The sequence below is a fragment of the Sylvia atricapilla genome, chromosome 1 (assembly GCF_009819655.1).
Source record: "Sylvia atricapilla isolate bSylAtr1 chromosome 1, bSylAtr1.pri, whole genome shotgun sequence".
In the NCBI taxonomy this organism is placed as follows: Eukaryota; Metazoa; Chordata; class Aves; order Passeriformes; family Sylviidae; genus Sylvia; species Sylvia atricapilla.
The window spans coordinates 53,900,913-53,915,991 of NC_089140.1; the positions used below are offsets into that span (position 1 = coordinate 53,900,913).

The 15,079-nt window shown below is 37.7% G+C and overlaps 1 protein-coding gene across 2 annotated transcripts in view; it reads right to left on the minus strand.

Annotated features, from left to right (window-relative positions):
- The window catches only part of SUGCT (succinyl-CoA:glutarate-CoA transferase), a 315,880-nt gene that overhangs the window by 28,427 nt on the left and 272,374 nt on the right, over positions 1-15,079 (minus strand). The window contains exon 14 of one of the 2 annotated variants that reach the window (XM_066323063.1): positions 13,403-13,655. The exons of the other annotated variant lie outside the window; for it this stretch is intronic. Coding sequence (XP_066179160.1) covers positions 13,624-13,655 — 32 coding nt within the window. The 3' untranslated portion in view covers positions 13,403-13,623. Of the gene's footprint in view, positions 1-13,402; positions 13,656-15,079 lie in introns of those variants that run through there. 2 annotated transcript variants of the gene reach the window in all.

Genomic DNA, 15,079 nt, shown 5'->3' on the forward strand with positions numbered 1-15,079 from the left:
CCTTCCCTACCAGAAGCAACTCAGGAGTTTCTCAGAAAACTAACCTTCAGTGAGTAACTAAAATATTCATAAGAAGAGCTGCGGTTGCAGCTGTATGCTAACTTTGTGTGTGTGTGTGTGTGTTTATCTTTTTATGCTAATTTTTTTTTTTTTAATGCTAACTTGTACTATTTCAATGCTTCTTCATGATCTTTATCAATTTTTATTCCTTTATTACACTTAAGATTATAGACTTCATGGGGAAGAGGCCACTTTTTTATTTTATTTTATGTATAATGAGGGAACAGCACATATGGGGATATGTTCTCCAAACATATATATTACAATAAATAGATTAGGAACTTCACTACCACCACTAATTTGTCCTATACAGTATTCAGATTTCTTAGTTAACTTCCTCAGCAATTTCATGTCAATAAATTAAACAAGAATGTTTAATCTAATTGTATTTAAGAACAGCCAGAAACTTTGAAGAGTTTAAGTAATGAGAAAAAAAATCTTAGAGGCTACTTATTGTATTTTACAAATAAGTTGACACATTACAAGAACCATCCATCTTGCATTAACAATAGGTATTTGGATCCTTCTTCTGAGCCTTCTATCTTTTAGGAACTCATAGCAGAATAGAAGTATAAATTCATTAATCATCTGTGTGCTGGAGGACATTAAAGAAGTAATGCTTGCTCCATTATATCTTGAAATAAAATTATATCTTGAACTAAAAATTATGATGTTCTTCCAAGAGCAAGAGAAGCCAAGAGTACCAATTATGGTCCTCTCATTTAAACAAGATAGCATCTTTCTTTGATCAGACAACCCAAATTTATGCATGGAATTATCTGTAGCAGTTACAGTGAGTGTCAGTAATTCTTATTTCCATGTATGAAAAATGTATGCAAGTTAGTTAACAATGCATACTGTAGATGCAACCTCAAATAATTGTTTGCCGAGTAAACATTTGGAATATGAAGAAAAATAATATTTCTCAGCTGTGGTGCTGGCTGTGGTTTTAGTTTGTTTTGCTTTTCCATTAGGAATCTGGTATTTGTGGCTGACATTTTTATTGCATTAATGGCAGGAAACAATATGAAAAGAATGCAGACAGAAGTGGAAAACATTAGCAGAAACATTTAGACCCATTGCAGGAACATTCTAATTATGATGCTGAGTAATAGACATGCAGCAGAAAAGGCCAGGTTCAGTAAGCGTTCATGGAATGAGCTTCTCATTTTAAATTTGAGGTTCAGGTCTAAAAAACTGAAGACTTGCAAAATGTTAGAGTCTTTGTTCTCCATTTTACTAGATATGGGTCCCTTCAGTTCTGCAAACTACAAAATACAATAGCACCAGACAGCAAAAATTTAAAGCCATAATCTCAGTTGTATCATAATTTGGCTTCCCTGAAAGTCTGATTATTAAAAAACATCTAGGGTTTAGTCTTTAATTTAAGGTGCTGTTGGCTGTTTTATGTTGTTTGTCTTTGAAAAGACTGTCTGAGTTCTTGGCATTTGTAGTTAAAGTCTGAGGCATGATAAAAATTTGGGGTCAATGTGTCATGCTTAATTTGTTGTTATAAGGAGCACAGTATATTCTATGCTAATTGCATTTACTCACTGCTATATTTACTTTCATTAAAGAGCAACAACAAAAACAACATCGCTGTTTAGTTTTACTCAACAATGCAACGGATCCTGCCATTTGCTGAGAAACTGAAAACACAAAAAACCCCTTATCACACACATAATTTATGTACAACTAGTTCTACATCTAGCTTTGCCTTGTTAAATGAGGACAAGATCTAACCACCAGTGAAGTTAACAGAAGACTTCCCCTTACATTACAGCAAGCATTGGATTAAAGCATTGTTTTTTGGTGAGTCACAATTTGCTACAGCTGTCATTTTATCAGTGCTGCAGACCTTATTTGTGTGTTTCAATGCACACATTTTTCTTATTTTGAGCTTTGGATGTTCTCTTGTGGGCTAGGAAGGATTGCTTTTTCGGGAACTGATATATTTATTTTTTGAAGACAACTGAATGTGAAATGTATTGAACTAAATATAGGTTAATTCAGCTGCAAAGGTTAACAGCTAAACTCTGTAGAGTGGCTGCAGTTGAGTCCTACAAACACATAGAATTTATTAACTGTACTTATTGACCAGTCCCATAGGTTCAATGGGACTGCTCACTTCAGGAGTTATTGATGGACATGGCTGTTTGCAGGATCAAAGCCCCACTATGAAGCAGAAAGAAAAAAATCCCTTTGGAGTGAGCTACCAAACAGAAAATACATGAGGGGTAAGGAACAAAGAGATATTTCAAGATGAGGTACTGCACTGAGAATAGATGAGTCATGGAAAAGATGCTAAGTGATTCATTAATAACAAGAAGTTTAGCCAATATGAAATGTACAAGTATGAAACTAATGACTGTGTTTTTACAATTCTACCAAACTATTTGCTTTTGTAAACTTAACACAGGAATCATTTTCTTCCATGGTGAAAATTTATTATGCAATTAGTTGTCCCTTTAATAAACTATATGCATGGCTGTGATAACGGTTGCTCAAAATACTAAGGACTTTTCAGTTTTTGTTTTAAAAAAGAAAAACACCAGGAACTTCAAGTCCTGCCAATTTTTCCTCCCTGCCAAGTCCTATTAGCATAAATGAGCGGTTTATTTTAAGAAATGCCTGATAAATCACTCTACACAATCGGTAATGAGGGTACTGTCAGCAAAGGAGAATCATTTCCAAAATTTACTTGGCACAAATGAGTGGCTGACTTGCTCACAATCATGTTACATGGCATGAGGCCCTGTTTAATTCTATAAATTTGCCTGATCTCTTCAGGGTGAAAATTAGTGATTCTATAGAACAGGTAGCTGCAAACAGGGCAAACCTGGTCTGTTTGTGCATTCTCTCCTTTTTAAGAAAAATGAACACATTCAAACTATCTATAGGATAAGCTATTTCAATAGATTCCTCTTCTTTGGCATACTGAAGCTCCAACTTAGAGCTACTGCTATAGGTTGTATGTTAAAATTGCACATCATTTTTATCAAAAATTATAAGAAACAATAGCATAAAGACAAGACTTACACCATTTCTTAAGAAAAAAATGAGTTTCCATCATGCTTCAATTAATCTCAACATCAGTGTGTTATCTAACAAATCAATTCTCTTTTCATTTTAGAATATAGTTTCAAAACTAGAGAGGAATCCCTTGGCACAGATTATTGTGTCAATTAGCAACTGAAGCCAATAATCATTCATCATCTCTTCTAAAGAATATCTGGTAAAAGTCCCTAAATACTTAATCATCACTGCTATGGAATTCATTACATTAAAGCAGGGAGAAAACCTTTCAAAGAAATAATTTAAGATAATAATGTTTTTTAAAAAAGTCTAAGAAATCACTTATGTTTTGCTCTCCCACCACTGCAAATTACTTCCAACTGTTATTCCTCTTCTCAAAAATTTTGGTTGTTACTGTTTTGTCCAGTCTTCTCTTCCAAGTCCCAAATTATAGTTTACCCATAGTCCCTTGCAGACTGCTTGAGTAGTTCAAACTTTTTTATTGCAATTTTCAGAATATTTTTAATGTCCTTTAATCTGCACATACTTTGTGTATAATCTGCGAAATTCTTCACATCTAACAATATAAGCATTTAAACATTTGTATCCAAATATGTCCAACACAATATGAATACACAGGCAGTCTGTATAAAGCACAGACAAAAATAAAAGGTCCCACAAGTCTCGTGAAGGTTCACAGGAAAAGAATACACACCAACTCCATCCCAAGAGGTCTGATGTGAACCCCAATCTGCTTTTTAGTACACAGCTGTGGTGCTGTTAGTGAAAAGTTGCACTACCTGCCATTTTACAAAGAAGTAAAGGGTCTGGAGAGCTGAGGAAAACACCCTGAGTGAAGGAGAGCGCTGTGCAGATTCACTTCTGGGGCTGAGCCCATACACTGGCAGACAGATCTAGAGTAAAAGTTCTCCATGACACATCCAAAGGTATCCATAACTACTATTTAATCCAGAGTGGGTTAATGGTCATGACACTTTGAGGCTTTGGTTCAACAAGGAGTTTCAGTCCTGAGATGACCGTGACAAAGCCACTCTCTAGCAAGGTTTTCAAGGACACTTTCTCTTCTCTGAAACAACGATTTTTGCCATGGTAAAGGTCTCATTCTAACATACACATGTTAAAATGTAGCCTGAAATTTCAGAAAGGTTTCTCTCTGCATAAATGTAGCTGTGTGAAACAGAAGAAATTATGTACTCAGAGACTCTAAAATCTCTCAAGTTTTCTCACTTTTCCATTTTAAGTTGATTCCTGGTAGCTGCCTAATGAAATGCTTCTTTTCCAGAGTGAGGTTCAGAACACAGAACTTAACCTATGTAAAGTACATACCACATACTTTCTCAGAGCACTGAGGAGAACCAGAACAAACCTGCCAGGTCAGACACTTTCCTGGAAGGCTGCATTTCCTCTCCCAAGCACAGGATGTGACACCAAAAGGGATGAATGTTATTCACTTTTTGCATTTTATCCTGAGATTGCAAAGGGTAAAGGGGATAAGCAGAAACAAATCTGAAGTGTTTTTAAAGATTTTTTTTTCTAGTGTTATGTAAGACTCTATAAACTGCTTACAGGTACACTATAATGGAGTGGTGGGAACATTTACACCACACCAGTGCTGAATTCTCCTGCAGCTACAGATGTACAGTCACCAGTTCTGACCACAGAACACCTTCAAAATGGCCTGCAGAATAGTTCTGCAGAAACTCAGTTATCCAATACTATAACTTAACTAACTTAACATTGCCATTGCCATGGCCATATGTATTTTTATTTTACTTTTCCTTCAAGCAAACTATAACAATTTTTGAAAGATATGAGATTTTGAGCTTCTGTTGGTATCAAGAGCATTTGAACATTCGAATTTCTTTTTTTTTTTTTTTTTTTTTTTTTTTTTTTTTTTTTTACTTCCCTTTATATTGCTTATTTACTTTGATTTGGATTTTGATTTTGTATGGGTTCTATCTTCGGATTTCCCTCTGCTAGTAACTTCAGTCTTTAGTTTCTATTAGTGCTGCAAGTGGATTTTTAATGGCTGAACCAGACCTGTTCATCTACACAATGGTATCAAATCATCAACTTTTTTACTGATTTTTTATTAGTTCATTGCATAGTCTATTGTTTCCTTTTTGCATGGTAGACTTGGTTTATCTGTGTCAAGGTAAAAATTGGAAAGGGAGATGGTAGAGTGAAGGGAAAGAGATGCAGGAATGTAAAAGCTGAACAATGCAAAGTGAGAACTACTCACCAATACTGTCCTTGCTCACAAGCCCTTCATTGCCAGATTGACTCTCCTGTTGCCCTTTGAGCATCCATGGTAATGTGACCTATTTTGAGCTGATTTTGAAGTCTATTGCCAAGCATCCTAAGTTTTCAGACAGTCTGGTACTTTAGGCTCTGCAAAATATGCTTTCACATATACCCTAGCTCCTGTTACCATCTTCGTCTACATGTCCTCCAAGAAGTCTTACAGCAGCTGCAGCAGAAAACTTGTATCTTGGTTTTATTCTTTTATTATTATTTTCTTCTTTGGATTTTTACCAGGGCTGATATATCATGAAGCTGTGCAATCTCCTTTGGTTAGTCAGAAGTCTGAGCACCTCAGATTGCTATTTCTTTGCTCCTATCTGGGCATACAGTCTTGGTTGACATTTCATTCAGATCTATATTAGTAGGTCTGAAGTATATTCCAGGCATACTGTAGCACCCTCTAAATCTTCTAGGATTGCTGTCTCCTTCAAAAAAAAAACAAAAAACCTATGTTGCATGTACAGTATATCCTTCACAGACTAAAACAGAGTAACTTCCTATGATAAGTGCCCCTTCAGACTGGCATGGTTAGTACAAAAGCTGATTTAAACCCCCCATTTTCTGAAGCCCCCCACTGGAGATGCAGTTTTTGTCTTATAAAATTGTATCAAGAATTCTGGAAGGCATGCCTTGTTGAATGCATCTATCATATGCAGGGATTTTCTTGGGAAGTGCCTTATTTTCATATTGTACTGCTAAAGTTTTATGAAGAAACAAACCCAAGTATAAACCCACAGTTTTGTCCAGTTCCTTCTAGCAGATTTTGGGCTAGTCCTGAAAGGTGAATTGAGGGAATTGCATTTCAGAAAGCATGGCTCTGTGTTTCCTTTTTATTTCTTGTCTTCAGTAAATGTTCTGGGCTGCTTAGCATGCATTAGCACTGTGTCTAAGCTCCTTCAGAACAAAATAATTGTGCTTTATCTGCCCTATAGACTCTTAGGAGCAGTACTTCCTCATTTTTTTAAAGACCTTGAGTAATTTTCAGAAAAAAATCACTGTCTAATAGACATTGGACTGCTTTCATTTTGAGTGCCTTCCTAATTGCACAGACTTTTCCAGGGTCTTGCTGACAACCCTCCAGATGTCAACTAACAGAGAAAACATAGTTTTACTCAAGTTCTACATGTCTACATTCAGCTTCATATTTTGCTTATTACATAGTGACATTGACTGTCTCTTTTGTCAGATCGTTAATTTTTAATAGCTCCGTCATCAGCTTCAAGCCACATGTTTGGGAATCCTTCCCAGCTTCAGTTTACATTGCAACACCTTAGGAGTTGGGCATAGGTCAAAAGCATTTACAGCAAGCCATTATCTTGCAAAAGGTGTAGTCAGTGTTGTCATATGGCTCGAATCACAGAGTAGTAAAAGACTTAGCCTGACAAACGGACATGTTAAAGAGATGATAGCTTATAGAATCTAGTGTCTATTAATGCTGACATATATATGGTTTGGGGTTTGGCTAAAAGAAGATCTTCAGTTTACTCCAAATTTTCCTTAACAATTAGGCATCTGAGTACTTCTCCGAAAGTTTCAATAGACATAGTAATTTAAATTCTTGTAGAGTTACCAACTATTTGTTATTATTCTGCCATTATAAAAAAATGAATTTTAGTTATCTCACTGCATTGAGGCTTATTTCTGACTTCCACTTCATTTTTGTGTGTCTGATTCCCTGAAGTATAACCTTACGTTTTCTGAAAAGGAGGACACACAGAGAATACTCTCTCCTCTACCATGCTCAGGAAATTACACATACCTTGTGTATTTAACATCTCTTGATTGTCAAACTTTTTCTCCACAGGCTGTGTTTGCTCTTTGGCTTCAAATACCTGCATCATGAATTCTAATTCTCCAGATTAAAATTGCCCAGTTTGGTAGGATTAGGCTGCTGATGGCTTCACCATCCAACTGGAGTCAAGTGATTAAGACCTGATAGAACAGTTCTGAAAATAAAGAAGCTGACATTGTTCTTCTGTATTCTTCTATGCAACTGATTTATCTGGACATGCAAGACAACCGGAAGACAGTTTCTTTTACCTCTAGTCTCTATGTCCTCCATACCTATTACCACTTTTTCTATTTCCTGAGCTAAAATACACTGGACAGAAAATCTTGCTATGCTCTCTGCTTTTTCCATGTTTTTTGCTGGGAACCAGACAGGGTTAGTACTGTCTTGTGTATTGTTTCACTCAGTACATATCCTGCAACACAACACTTGCATTCCTGTCCAGTCTGTCTCTGTCCTGTTTCTGAATTTCCTTTAGTTTGTCCCTGTTTTGCACAGATAACACTGTTTTGATCCTCTTGCTAGACAGTTCAGTTGCCCATGCCATTTGAAGAAATTTATCTGTTTCTTTCAGCACCATCCCCCATATGCTGGAATCATTTGCCCCATATACGTTTCTGTCTCTCATTAAGTGATCTTTTATATCTCCAAAAGTACATGTGGATGCCACATTATGTGACTGTGAGGGAGGCATATATTGCCTCTTATGTTTCTTGGGTTCAGATAGAAACACGGTCGCATTCCTTCTAGGGTTACAGTATATCAAATACTTTTATTAGCTACTACCATGGTTTAGGTATTATTTGTATCAACTATGTTTCATTTGCTTCTTTTTTTCACCACAAGTGGTAGTAGATATATTTTATTATACCTTCCTCATCATTAATCATCATTGGCTCCTCAGCCAATGCTTTATTCACTATATATTAGTACTGTTATGCTTGAATAAGGATTTTTTTATATGGGAGTTTAAGTTTTATTAGTGGACTTAAAGTCTCATGGTTGTTCATTGCCTCATGACTGCTTCTTTTCTCTCTTTAAAGCTCCTGTTTTGTCTTTCAGTAATGCTTTATTCTTGTTGTTAGTATCTTCTGACTGACTATTGTATGGGAGTGCCCCACATCTGAGAAGTCCAATGTATTCTATTACATTACTTGCAGAGATAATTTAATTGTCATTAACATCCCAGCCCTAAGCACACAAACTGGCTCTTTGGTGACTTCTCCATATCCATTTTTCCTCTTAAAGTTAGTGTTTGTCTGTGCCAGCTCCATGTCTTGCTAAGCAACGATAAACTTTTGATAAGACCAGAAAATAAGAATCTAATGAGTTTCTCTATACTGGTAAAGTAACGGATGACTTCTCTACACCACATGTTGCCTCACAATAACTGCTGTTTCTGTTCCATGGCAGCTCCCTATTCTCTCATAAGAAGTATTCCAACAACTTATTTTAAACTAGTCACCAAGAAAAATGTTTTAATACTTATACAAAGCACTGAAAGCTGAGTGTGAGACAAACCGTAGAAGAGTATCTCCTCTGAAACTATAGAACAGAGGGTTTGCTATTCAGGACCTTAAATACTGCAGCCAAAACCAAGGGGTGAACCAGTGTACAATGTCACTGACTGATGACAGCCCCTAGGACAAGCAGAATAAAAGGGGTGGGGGGAATCCCCAAAAGATTTTTTTTTTTCAGATATTTTTGCTTTAGCTATTCTGCCTGCCATGTAATTTCTATGACCTCCAAGCCTCCCCAGGATTATGAATACCTATTGTTGACTTAACTGGCAGAATAACAAGAAACATCTGCCAAACAAACCCAGTTTCTTAAACTGTGATGGTCTTGGGCACACTGTAACTGTGAGAGAGAATAATGCATTTTGTCTCTATGAAAAAGCCTGGAACAGATCCTTCCATAGTTCAGGGAGACATTCCCAGTGTAAATCAGAGAACCAATATACAACAGAAACTTCATAAAGTCTGCCTTGTGAGGTGCCCATCTAATATGGTCTCTGGAATATATCCATAACACTAATGCTTGGATGGAAGGGAAAGGTAAAACTAGGCTGAGGAAAAAAAAGGTCTTTCTTGCTAGAAAATAAGTTTTGAGAGGGATGGGTAGACACACAGGTAGACTGAAGGTCTAAGGAATATGTAAATGAAGAGTTTTTTTAAAAAAAATAGAACAAAATGGGGTAGTTGAGTTGGAAGGGATATATAGATATTATCTCATCTAACTGCCTCACCCCTTTAGCTGTCTAATGGAGGGCTGGATCTGCTGGTTGTGACTGTGTAGAGCTGACTCCAGTAAGGTACTGATGGGTAGAAGCCTCATTAAAGCGTCTCTGAGTCTCCATCCTTCATGCTTTGCTGTCATCAAATGTAGGAAACAGGAAAGTTCATGGTTAGATCTTTTGACTTTAGATTTCAGAAAACCAAGAAGAAATGTAGGTTTCATTGTCCACATCACATTCTGGATTTCATGGCATTCATCAGGCAGAAGAATCTCTATCTCATGGTATAGTTCTACTGCCCTCATTCTCCCTACCAGCTGAAGCTCTGACAGGAGAGACATCCCCTACATCAATACACGCTCCTTTCATGAGGAACTGCAGGCTAGAAATAGGTACCTCCATGTCAGGTGGAGTGCCATGTGTTTCTGCTCCACTTTATAGAGATATCAGAGTAGGAAAATATTCCCAGAGGCATGAATAGATCACAGGATGAGTGTAAGTTATGAATGTGATACAAGCAAATACATTCTTGTGTGTCAGGAAAGATATTTCCATAGGAAAGTCAAGCAGTGTGCAAAGCCCTGATGTGAGCTCACTTGTAGCACTATGGATATTTCTCATTTTTCAGGGTCAAGAAAGATAACTTCCCTCTGTAGTGAATGCTGGCAAAAACTAAACCCTCTGACTTACGGCCTACAGAAGAAAATGACAAATGGAAGGAGCAATACAAATGCTTGGAGGATTACCATCACTTTCAAGAAAGGGATAATTTATTAAGGCCAAGGAAAAAAAGAGCTTTTGAAGTAAAGAAAAAATACGGTAGAGAATACAAAACATTTGGGACTTCTTTCCAAGAAGGCAACCTCATCATAAACAGTGTAGTGGCAAATGTTCATTGGTGAATTGGTGGGAAATCATGCATGCTCTTTATATCCCTGCATGCCCAGGGAACCAAACCCCTGTGTTTCATCTCTGGCACCACCACAATAAAAGATATTTATATATGATATAAATGCCCTTATTTACATAGCCTGAAATTGTGTACAAATTTTGGCACCAAGGTACAAAATAACAAGAAAAATATCTTCCTTAGTCTTTCATTACTTCATTACTTCAAAACTTAAATACTAAAGGCAAAAAAGATTTGACAGGGTTATAGCTAAGACCGGAACATCTTCCTGCACGACAAGGTAGGCAAATAACTCTTAGAAAGATTAAAGGGAGAAATTTACTCTGAAAGTTTTACACCTGAAGGGTGTTTTACAGAATTTACAAGTGTGGCCAGTGGTTGTGTTAAACATAGGAGCTGTGCAGCCAGTTTTAGTGGGACAAGGGGATATGATGGCAATAGCAGCAGGAGCTAAATTCCCAGTTTGTGACAGTCATCTCCATCAGATGACAAGCCCCTCAGGAAATGAAATGACCCACCAATCCCTGGAGGTGCCCAAGGCTGTCAGGCCTTTTCAGTTGGATAGCAGTGGCAAGACCAAGGGAACACCTTCTTGAGTATCACTGCAGAGCTTGCCATCCTCATCCCCTGGGGAACCTAGGACAGCAGTCAAATGAAATGGAATGCAGAGATGTTGCCAGGGTCCCAGTTCTTTGGAGCACCCACTGTTGTCCTGCCAGACATGGAAAGGATTTTTGTCCCCAAGGTAGATCAGACCAGGGGCGTTTGGCCACTCTTGGAAGCCCCTGAGATGGCTCCAAGTAGGGCAGATTAGGGTTTGGGTATCTCCAGGAAGGTGTGAACAGTATGTGGGGCAGGGAGGTGAAGGTTTTGCTCACATACTCAGGAAATAGCCAGTCACCAACACAGGGATCAGGAAGGACTCTTCCCCTATAGCAGATTGGCACTGGTTAGGGCCTCTTCAGTTCCTTTTGTCTCTGTTGCTTCCTGCTGCTCATGCCCCATGAAGATGACCTCTCATGTCCTACAGCTTGGGGAAGAATGGGGTTTATTTTGCCTATGGCGGACTAGAAAGTGTCCCTGGAATCTTCCTCTGTTGCACTGATCACAGCCCGTTGTCAGAGCTCCTTTGGGCCATTTTGGCCATGTACTGCTGGTCATGTTCCAAAAAGATGGCCCTCATGCCCCTTATCTGCTGAATGAAGTTTTCTAGACTCCCAGTACAGGCCTCAAGAGGGGGTCCAAGGGGTTTGCAACCATTAATTTGATGAGCACATCCTGCTTCAGGAAGAAGAATAGGATAGGATAGGATAGGATAGGATAGGATAGGATAGGATAGGATAGGATAGGATAGAATAGGATAGGATAGGATAGGATAGGATAGAATAGAATAGAATAGAATAGAATAGAATAGAATAGAATAGAATAGAATAGAATAGAATAGAATAGAATAGAATAGAATAGAATAAAAATAGACTTGAATATAGTTCTGTTGGAAGGGACCTACAGTGATCATCTAGTCTCACTGCCTGACACTTCAGAGCTGATATAAGTTAAAACATGGCTTTAAGGACAGTGCCCAAAAGCCTCTTCAGCACTGACAGGCATAGAGCACTGACCCTTTCTCCAGGAAGCATTTTTCAGGATTTGACCACCTTCTGGGTAAAGAAAAGTTTCCCCATGTCATATCTGAATTTCCCCTGATGGAGGCAGATTTCAGCCATTCCCATGTGTCCTGTCACTGTGAGGCTGAGAAGGGCTCAGCGTCTCCCTGTCTATTTCCCCTCCTCAGGAAGCTGTAGGCAGCAGTGAGGTCACCCCTCAGCCTCCTCCTCTCCAAACCAGACAAGACCCAGAGCCCTCAGCTGCTCCCTAGAGCACATCCCTGCCAGCCCCATCCCCTGCTTTGGGGCCCTTCTCAGGACATGTTCAAGTACTTCCATGTTCTTTTTAAATGTTGGAGCCCAGACCTGCTCACAGTCCTCAAGATGAGGCTGCACCAGTGCTGAATTCAGCAGGATAATCGCCTCTCTTGACTGGCTCGTGATGCTGTGTTTGATGCATCCCAGGATGAGATTTGTCCCCTTGGCTTCCAGGGGACACACACAGATGATCCCACTGAGCTTCCTGCCAACCAGCACTCCCAAACCCCTTTCTGCAGGGCTGCTCTCCAGCCACTCCTCTCCCAGTTCAGACTCATGTCTACTTCACCCCAGGTGCAGAATCTGGCATCTGGTCAGTCTTGTTTTCTTTCATGTCATTAGTGATTTCCCAATGCTCCAATTGTTCCAGATCCCTCTGCAAGGCCTATTGTCTCACAGTGGAGTCAGCAGCACATCCTAGTTAGGTAGAACCACCAAACTTACTCAGTGTGCATCAACTCAACTGCAGCCTTCACATCCCTGGCAAAAAGATTGAACAAAACTGACCCTAGAATTGAGCCCTGAGGAACACTACTGGTAGCTGGTTACCTGGGAGATGTTGCCTTGTTCATTGTAACCCTTTGAACCCTGCCATTCAGCCTGTCCTTCACCAGGTGCACTATGTTAGTGTTAGTCTACACAATAAAGGAAGAAACACACAAGGGACAACACACCTTCATGTTAAATTACTTAATTCCTTCTAATCCAAATGGAAAGTGTCAATGGCACTCTCAGCATATCCTTTTGTGCAGGATCTCCTTTAGTATACAATATACAGAGAGTGTATGTGTCCACGTTATAGATGTCTGGGACAAATTAAGTTACTGAAAAAAAACATGCCAAAGAAACTAGGGTGGATGTGGAGGCAGTAAACCCTAATACACAATATTGGAAAAATAAGAAAAAATGCATCAATTTAAACTTACCTACTTTTTTACACAGACAAAATAAATTTCAGTATCATGTAGATAACATAACCACAATGCCCAATATGTACAGCTTAAATCCATCCTTTAAGCCTTAGAAAAAGAAGTACAAGGGAAAGAAAAACTAATCGGCTAAATTTTCTCCTTTTTTTGCCAATAAATGCAATAGCATTAGAAAATATAATTTATCTCATATCCTGTATGGTGAGTGGTTATATTAGTGTACTCTGGTGCAAATCTTAGTAATTTGCATTTTTTCTTATTATATAGCTCTCTTATAGCTACACAGATGTGAATCCATTTGATCACCTGGGATTTTACTGTAGGCTGAATGTTACCTGTGGAAGAACAGCACTTGTAAGTGAATTTTATATTCATTGTATCTTAGAATTCAGGGCAAATTAATTTTCTTGACCAGCATGTCTCATTATTTTCCAGTTTCAGTATTTAGGAAAGACTGGAAATAGGAGACCTGTGGAAGAAACAAATCTATGATTAAAAGCCACAAGTCTTTCAAAGGCTGAGTTGTACACCAATGACATCTGCACCCAGAAATAATTCTGGAATTAAATACAATCACATTCCTGCCTGAATCAGTGTCTTTGGGAAGGTGTCGTTAGTTAACTAGCTAAAAGTAGCAAGGAAGTAGAAATCAGCTATTATCCCAGTATGATGAGCAAACCAAAACACAGTCCCTCCTCCCCAAAGTGGGGTTCAAAAGTCCTGGTCACTAGGAGCAGGACTTCTTTCTCCTTACAAGACAGGATATATGGTAATGGTTACATTATTAAAATACAAAACTAAATCTTAAACTACTAAAAACTTTTCTGGTAAAGACATTAAGCACTAGAACAGTATAACACAGAAATATTCAAATTACGATTGAGCTTTCCATTCTTGGTTTTTTAAAGAGCCTCTCCAGATGGATCTTTTTAATATTTCTGTGTAATTATCAGTCACTATATTACAAAGTGTACCATGGGTTAGAATCTTTCATTTTGTTTTTGCATATATTAGGTTCCTTATCTTACGGCACATTTCAGCTGACTACTCACAGTAAATTTAGACAAATTGTATGACAAAACTCTGAATAGAGTCTTCAAAAAGGAGCAGAGCACTTTTACTGAGACCATCTTACTGCATATAAAACAATATTTGTTTAATTCATTCATTCTGAGTTTAAAATTATCCAGAATTTACTAAGGCATTTAATATCAACAATGTATTCACAGCAAATCATTAGAGTAAGTTCCCTAAATGTACATAATATTCTGGTTTATAAATAAATAACTTTTTTTTCCTGGCTTTCAAATTATTTTTTCCTGGATATCAAAGATAAGTAAAATTACCCATAAATACTGTTCAAATGTGAGCAGGTAAAAATTCAGCATGATACCAACGATTAAGTTTATTTTCAATTACAATAAAATTTTTATACAAGCTTTTGTTAAAAAAATAAAAAAATTATATATGAAACAAAAAATATTCAGATTTCTGAATTTTCTGAATCACCTCTACTTATAAATTATATGCACTGTAATGACCTAAGTCTTCTCTCTCTACAGTTTAACACCAAACAGCCTCCTTGGCTTGTCAAGTGTAGAAGAGTTTATAATATATTCACATGTGATATACAAGTGTAATGGATAATTATGTTATTGAAGTATATTAGTGTATTTCATTGTAACTGGTACTTAGTACAAGATTAAATTCCAAGAGTAAGATAAGACTTTAGATGTATAGCTTCCAAATACAAGCAGTGAAGCATTTTGATTCACATCTGTGTGCACTTGGGGAAAAGAATACCAATCTATGAAATACCTAAAAATGAGAAGTATATGCTATGCCTCAAAATACAGCAACTGAGGCAAAACTTCCTACATTAAAAAAAGAAAA